The sequence below is a fragment of the Populus euphratica genome, unplaced genomic scaffold (genome assembly GCF_000495115.2).
Source record: "Populus euphratica unplaced genomic scaffold, PopEup_1.0 scaffold110.1, whole genome shotgun sequence".
NCBI classification, from domain to species: Eukaryota; Viridiplantae; Streptophyta; class Magnoliopsida; order Malpighiales; family Salicaceae; genus Populus; species Populus euphratica.
This window is the reverse complement of record NW_011499904.1, coordinates 590,816-598,952: the sequence shown is the minus strand read 5'-3', so window position 1 is coordinate 598,952 and position 8,137 is coordinate 590,816. Positions and strand designations below refer to the sequence as shown.

General features: G+C 29.3%; 1 protein-coding gene across 1 annotated transcript; it reads right to left on the bottom strand.

Annotated features, from left to right (window-relative positions):
* Positions 1–1,591: 1,591 nt before the first annotated feature.
* On the bottom strand, positions 1,592–3,878 carry LOC105133233 (uncharacterized). Its single transcript, XM_011037118.1, has 6 exons — positions 3,619–3,878; positions 3,454–3,533; positions 3,260–3,308; positions 3,001–3,107; positions 2,147–2,229; positions 1,592–2,040 (listed from the first exon to the last, which is right to left on the bottom strand). The coding sequence occupies exons 1-6, from the start codon at positions 3,665–3,667 to the stop codon at positions 1,779–1,781; spliced, it is 630 nt and encodes a 209-aa protein (XP_011035420.1). The 5' UTR covers positions 3,668–3,878; the 3' UTR covers positions 1,592–1,778.
* Positions 3,879–8,137: the final 4,259 nt, after the last annotated feature.

Here is an 8,137-nt window from a genome sequence, read left to right as displayed (position 1 = left end):
AACAAATCAAAAAGTTTATTGTGCAATTTTAAATTAAAGATAAAATAATCATCATTGTTAATTCAATTCAATTTTATTAGTATTCCATCCATACAATTAAATTTAATTATAAGATTTAGTGTTTTATTCTCAATATAAAAATTATAATATGTTATCAATTAAATTAAATTAAATTACTTATAGAATTGAATTCAATTTCACAAGTATTTCATTCCAAACTATTTATAAAACACAATTGAAACTTGAGAGTTTAATTTAGGTTTTAATTTAGGTTTATATATATATAAAAAAGTAAAAGGTGGTGTACTTGGATGGTGTTTATTGCTATGATAATGCATTTTTTTAAAGTGTGTTGGTTTGAGAATATATTAAAATAATATTTTTTAATTTTTAAAAAATATTTTTAATATTTTCTTATTAAAACATGATTTAAAAATATAATCTAAAATAAAAAATAATAATTAAAAAATAAAACACGGCGGAAACAAATAGGGTCTGAGGAGGCAAAAACAAGTCTCAGCCAGGAGTGGCCATGCCGCCATTCATGCATGGATGGTGAACACGAACAACACATGGTTTCTTCTTCCCCATGTTGCTGCGGGTTATAATTACTGTATTTTCTTCCCCAAATCAATCATCAGTGGCATCCAAGTCTTTGGCACCGGAGCCAACTTACATACGAATAGAATATGATCAGCAATGGCCGTGGATCAGTTGTTGCCATCGAAAACTTTAAATTAATATAGTTTTATATTTTTTAATATTTTGATATATAAAAAATATTTTTTAAAATATAAAAAAAATATTATTTTAATAAATTTTAAAAAATATATATTTTAAAAAACAACCCCTATTATATTTCTAAATATCTTTTAATATAATTTAATTTGTATAATTTGGATAGAACATCACATTTAATTAAATATAGCAAGCAAATTACTTCATATTTTTTGCTATTTCCCTTGATCATTTATCTTGATGGATTGGACGGTAGCTTCAAGGCCATGGATGATCGACGAGTCGAGGTTCACATTGCAAACAATGAATGCTCCTCCTGGAAGCTGCCCTCTGAATTTTTCAGCTGTTTCCATTGCATTATCATATAGGTTATGCATATCCTAAAATCTCGGAGCATTAATCTTTTTTCAGGCAACCGATGTTATCATCCATGGCATGATGATTCACCAATTAAGGCACGGGGACCTAGCTCAGTAATGGCGCACATAATGGAAATGCAATGGCAAGAGGTCAGGAAGAAGGTGATGCAATCAGGCTGATCAGTGCATCTTGGGCTTGGACAGACCACAACACACTCTATCCTTGCCAGGATATCTCAGAAGGCAACACAGATGAATGGCTTTGATGAGAAAAGCATGTCATGGAACTTCTACTGTGTGGAGGATTTATTTGAAAATGGAGCTTCTTTTAATCAAACAGGCATAGGTAAGGCAAAGCCTAACAGCAATATTCAAAAATGGCTCATGGTTGCAAATGCCATATATGCAAGGTCAACAAGAAGTTCATCGGGTGCTTTAAGGTGCTCAAATTCGAGATGCTGATCCAAAACTAACAGAGAAAAGGATGAGCATTTCAACAAGACCATGGAATAACTACATAAAACAAAAATTGTATAGTATAGCTTTGGAAAACATAGAATTCACAGCGAGATACTAGTGGTCAGATAAAGAGCCTAATTTTGTACTTGTGAAAACATTACAACTATCAATAAAAGAACATTCAATGCACTGTACCAACGCATCAGCACATTATTATTGATTCTAGTCTTCTTCTTCATCAGAACTTGCATATGCTAAACCTAGCAAACTTTTAACAGGATTTTCCTCAGCCTCATTTTTAACATTTGTCTCATCTTCTGGTTTGCTTGGTGCTGGTAAAATGTGCTCTTTCTTTTCCTGGTTAACCTTGATTTTATTGTCTGAATCACGATCACTTGAAATTGGGGTGGAATAGTTCCCATCAGATGAAACTTTAGGTCGTTTTGGTTTGACTTCAACCACCTTTTTCAGCAAGTCTTGCTGCCTATAATCAAGAAAATTTCAGAAGTCAAACCAGCACGGGAAGCTAAAAAGAATTAACCTTTTTAGCTGAAACATAAAAGGTTAAGAGCATGCTGGGACAGAAATACCTAATTCCACTCTTTGGCTTGGGTTCAACACGAAATGACAAGGGAACTGATGCGGGTGAAGAATCTGCCAGACTTGCAGCTTTGTACTCATTGGTTAGGGAAGATAATCAACAACAGAGAGAAGGGTCGCAATAAAGACAGCACTGCATTAGGATATGGTAGACTACCGCATGATAGACCTAGAATATAGGAATGCCAAAGTAATGATCCTTTAAAATCAACGGGGCATTCCAGATCAGCTAATTTAACGCTACGCTATTACAGTTGGAGGTTCAGGTATAAGATGAGACAAAAATATTGTACGAGTTTTATTAATGGAAAAAATTAAAGAGCATTCCAGGAAAATACTGATAAGGCATGCTTACAGCATAATAAAAAACAGTGTTCACCAATTTAGCATCTGAGTATGAAGTAACTCACTAAAAAACACAATTGTACCTGATTTTTTAATGGAAAAAAAAACAAGAATGGAAACATCAGTGATTAGTAGATGGATAAATATGTGAAAAGTAAGGAGAACTATGAAATTAAAAAGGCAGAGCAGATGCATTTTCCAACAACCACAAAGACAAGTTGTGAAAAACTACAAGATGAATGAGAACTGACTGACACAGATGTTTTTCTCAGTTTTTTAGATTATGAGCTGTTAACCATCGCAAAGTAAATAAATTTTGACCCTATAAACTACACATTAGAAGCTACTTGGATCAGCGTCATGAAAGATGTGATTGCATGGATGGCAGCCATCAACCAAAGCACAAACAACCACATGCTAGGACTGGGAAAGCAAGACTTCATTTATTAGAAGACGATATGGAAACAAAATTAGAAATAAATGAGCACAAGAAGGATATTTTAAAAGCAGCAAATGCCCTTTTCTCAGTGCGGCGTAAGAGGCGTTCTGCATCCTCTTCAGCCTCCATTTGCTCTTTGAGATAAAGTAAATCATCGCTATCCAGTGCTGCATAAACAAAGCTCACGAAGGTATATGTAAAAGAAGAAGTAGGTATTCCAAAAAAATAAAAAATAAATAAATATCCGGTGAAAGAATAGGTGGGTGTGTATATATATATATATATATGTGGAGAAAGAGAGATGGGGAGAGGTAGATACCGCCTCGGCCATGAAGGTAGCCACCACGTTCTCCAGCAACCTCTTGCATCTGTTAGCAGCATTGAATCAAAGCCAGAATCCCTGCCAGGGCATGTTATCAGAAACTACCCTTTCCTATACTTTGCTAAATCAAGCAGCAGCAGCAGCAGCAGCAGTAAATAATGGGAATAGGAAAGACGAAAGAAAGGTCTAACCTTAGCAACCATGCGATGAAAAGTGATGTCTTCATCATCAATTACTTTGTCTCTCCCTCCTTTCCCCAACGATTTCTTATCTAAAATCAATTAAAATTCAGAATCAAAACAGTACAATCAATCACATGCAAATTATAATTTGAATGAAAGAAGAAATTTGGGTACCTTTAGGGTCAGTGAGATTAGTGTATTCCCTTACTTCTCTTCCTGCCATTCTTATAATTACTATAATAAAAATCAAACCCAACCCTCGACCACCACTCTCTTCCTTCCTTCCTTCCTTCCTTGTTGGCTGCTGCTGATCCAAAATTTCTAATTTTTTCTACGATTCAAATTTCCTAAACAGCAACAAAACCCATTGTTTATTTATTTTTAATAAATCGAAAGAGTTTCTCAAAATTTTTTTCAAATGAAAGAATTTTTAGGTTTAGGGATCTGAGATGAGATTCACACTACATACAAAAAAAGTGAAAAATATTGTTTGTCACCGCCATGCCAAGATATTCTCCCCTTGCCTCATAGGCCCAAACCAAAGCAGCCCAGCCCAATCCTAAATATTCATAAGCCCAATATAACCTCACCTACACCAGCTCTCTTCTGTTGTAAACTACTGAGTTCTGACACTGTTATGTACTGTATCACTACTATTGATGATCTTCTCTCCTCTTCTTTTTGTTCTTTATTTATATACATATTTTCTTTTCTCCAACTAATTAATTAATTAAATTTATTTTGAAAAAATAAGGATAATCTTGTAAATATTTAAAAATCTCTTATTGATTTTTTTTTTAAATATAAAATGTTATTTAGATATAAATTATAGGATGTAAAGCGAAATTTTTTAAATTGTAAAGGAAAAACATTATTTAAAAATTAAATTACAGATAAATATAATTTTTAAAATTAGAAAGACAAAATCATAGAATGTTAAACATAATTAACCCTTTTTTTTCTCATTCAAAACAAAAGAAAATGAATGACATGAAAAAAAGATACTTTAGAGTTCAGATTAATAGGGTGTCAAACTTGTCTCCTTTTTGAACGAGTAATTTGGTGAATCCATAAATATAGCATCGTCATGAGTTATTAATTTTATAAAATCAATCAATTGTTTTTATCTTTTTTGGGAGAAGACGAAATAAATTAAACAAAAAGGAAACAGAAAATGAAACAAGAACACACGTGTGTGTGTAGACACATACGCCAAATGCTCTCCTCTCCTCTCCCCTCCTTCCTTCCTTCTTTATATCAACATGTAATTGAATAATTTAATTATTGGCTTTTTTTTCTAGTATAATTTTTTTAAAAATTATTTGAAAATAAATTAGATGTGATTCAAACACCTTGATGAGTTTAAAAGCAACTCGTGTAGTAAATAAAAAAATATAATTTAATTTAAAATAAATATTTAAAATGAATTTTTTTTTAATAAACATTAGAATAACAACATATTGAATTAATTTGAATCAAACCGAATTAACTTGTCAATTCATATATTAAATCATGAAATTATGATAATCTCCCATCAAAAATTAATTAAAATAATTTATAAAACTAAGTTTTTAATAAACTCAGTGTTGAAAGAGAAAACTAAAAAATAATTAAAAAAATAGCCTAAGTCAATTTGGGTTATTCTATCAAACCTACGATCCAGGTCATAAGATCAAGATAACTCAATCGAAGGTAAATTGAAGCAAATTATGAAACTCAATTCTCAATTAACCTAATATTAAAAGATAAAATTTAAAAAAAATATCAATTAAAAAATATTAAAAAAATACTCAAGTCAAGAAGGGTTAACTTGTCAAACTCATGACCTGAGTCATGAGATGAGAATATCCTCATAGAAAGTAGACCGAAGTAAATTATGAAGTCTAATTATCAATCAACTCAATGTTGAATGATGAAATAAAAAAAAATCATTTAAAAAAAGAGAAAAAAACTCAAGTTAATTGATTTAATTTGTTAAATCTGCAGTATAGGTCATAAGTATAAGATAATCTGATAAAAAATTAATTTAAAAAAATCATGAAACTCAATTTCAATAAATCTAATGTTAAAATATGTAATTAATTTTTTTAAAAAAAACAAGGATAGATTAGAAAGAAAAAAATAAAAGAAAGAAATAAAATATTATTCTAGTGAATATTGTTATACGAGGAGGGATATGGTAAAATATATATTTATGTTATTATAATGAATAGTGTTATACAAGGAGAGTATGATAAAAAAAAATATTATTCAGTAAATAGCATTATGTAAGGCGAGGTATAATAAAACCTACCATTTGTTAATTAAACCATAATGACTAAATTTTTTATTCAATTTTATCAAATCAACTTCTTAGAATAGAAATCGCCTATATAAACAAAATATTTATATGAATAAAATATTTACATATGATGAAGAACTTGGAAGAGAAAAGGAAAAGATGGGATATTACATGAAAACTATAAGTTCTTAGTGTTGACATTATAAACCTTGATATAAATAATTGTGGATTGCAATAACGAAGTAGTGATTTTACCCTTCACTACAAAACCATAAAGCCTTGCATGTTCAAAATGGTTAAAAAGTCATTTAGAATTTAGACAGAGGTAAAAAGGTTTTTACACCTAACTTTAACATTGTAAAATCACTTAATCAATCTTAAAAGCAAAGATTTTGGCTTCGCTCTAAAAGCTTCATCATCTTTTTTTCTTTTCTTTTTAAAATAAATAATTAATGCATTTCCCTTTAAACTAAAAAAATTATAACTTAGATTTAAGAATTTTTATGTTGTTTTAATATTGTGTTTTTGTGTGTGTAATAATCAAGTTCTTATAGAGCTTTTAGGTAATAGATTTAATATAGATATTATTAAAAAAAAACAATTAGTTGGCACATGCAATAGACATGCCAAAGAGCCTGTTTGGGATTGCAATAGTGGTTGCGATTTAAAGTGCTTTTTATTATAAAATATATTAAAATGATATTTTTTTATTTTAAAAAAATTATTTTTAAGATTAGCATATTAAAATGATATGAAAAATATAAAAAAAAATAGAATTTGTTTTTTGAATTTTGAGAGAATATCATTTCAATCGCGTTCCCAAACATGCTTAGATTATGAATTGTCCTTGTACTCTTTAGGTGGTGCATTGGACGTCACGTGGTAGTCATATAGTGGCTTCCAAAGTAGTATTTGATTTGTTTTAGCTTCCCCTTCATCCAAGTGTGTGTGTATTAAGAGACCTTGTAGCTACTAACTTAGTATATAAAAATAATATAATTACAAATTAGCCAAAACATATATCATCCATGTTAATGAAAATGATAAACATATTAGTAAATCGTAGCTTTAAATAGTGTAATAATCATCAACAAACCGTGTAAAATCCAAATGATTTTTAATACAACATGTAAGAACATGTGAATGATGAAATGTTTGTCATTTATTGCATGTATATATTCTATCATTCAATTTAATTGCTCGCTTGACTTCTTTCACAATACTTAGTTTAATAGGAGTGTTGACCTTTAAAATCTATTTCTTGGAGTCAAACAGCATTACACTATGATTTTTTAATCTATGTATACTCATTATCAATTCAATTTGAATTGCTCGATCCCACATTACTCCACTTTGAATGACATCACTAACTTTACATCTTCGTTTAATTGAATAATCATATCTATAAAATGTTAATTGTACCATAATAGAAATAAGCATTGCACGAGCATTTTTCAGAATATAATTAAATGACTTTGAAATATTAATTGTCATATTACCATATCGATGATCACCATCATAACATAAAGCTTTTTTTTTTTTTGCTTTTTTTCAAGATAGTCTTTATATGCTAGGTTTAGGTTACACATTCTTTTGATACCATAAATCAATTTTGCACCTAGATGGTTTATAACACATCCTGATTAATATTTTTTTGATAGCTAAGTCTTTGAATTTATAGTTGAAGTTGCTAACAAAATGTATGATACAATAGCGATAATATCTTAAAAGTTGATACTAATTTTTTGTTAATTCATTATTGATGTCTGCATGTTTATCTGATATTATACATATATTGATTCTACTACTAGTAACGTATATTTATAAACAAAGCAAAAATCATCTTTAATTGTCATTATTTTCTTCATCAGCAATTGCAAAGGCTAATGAGAATATCCTATTCTTCATATAAAAAGAAATTGCAATCAATAATTTTACATCATGTTACCCATAGAAATATGTCACATCAATATTGATGGATAGTCTATAGTACTTGAAACCTTCAATGCAAGGTTCAAATAAATAAAAAACTTTTTAAAAAATTATTATAATATCATCAAGATTTTCTTTGTGTGTCTAATTAACAATTGTTTCAGGATTTGATTTCTTTGTTGCCAATAACAACCCAAACAATTTCTTGAAAGACTCTTCACGTGAACTAAAAAGATGTTTAATCGCTTTCTATTTTGCAACTTATGCTTTGTCATATGATATTTTGTAATGCAATTTTATTTCATCTTATATAATTGAAATCATAAGTAAAAGATTATTCATTACAAGAGTTGATATAACACTGACAATAAATTTTAGATTAAATTGATGGTAATCTTCTTGGGCAAAGGTTAAAACACATCTGTATGACCCTTTCAACTTTGCTCTCTCAAATGAATATGTTATTAGATATTCTATAAA

Coding starts and splice junctions, on each gene's coding strand:
- LOC105133233 (XM_011037118.1), bottom strand. CDS start 3,667: ATGGCAGGAAGAGAAGTAAGGGAATACACTAATCTCACTGACCCTAAA. Junction 3,108..3,259: donor CTACCTTCATGGCCGAGGCG/GTATCTACCTCT, acceptor TTGTTTATGCAG/CACTGGATAGCGATGATTTA. Junction 2,230..3,000: donor GGGCATTTGCTGCTTTTAAA/ATATCCTTCTTG, acceptor ACCAATGAGTAC/AAAGCTGCAAGTCTGGCAGA.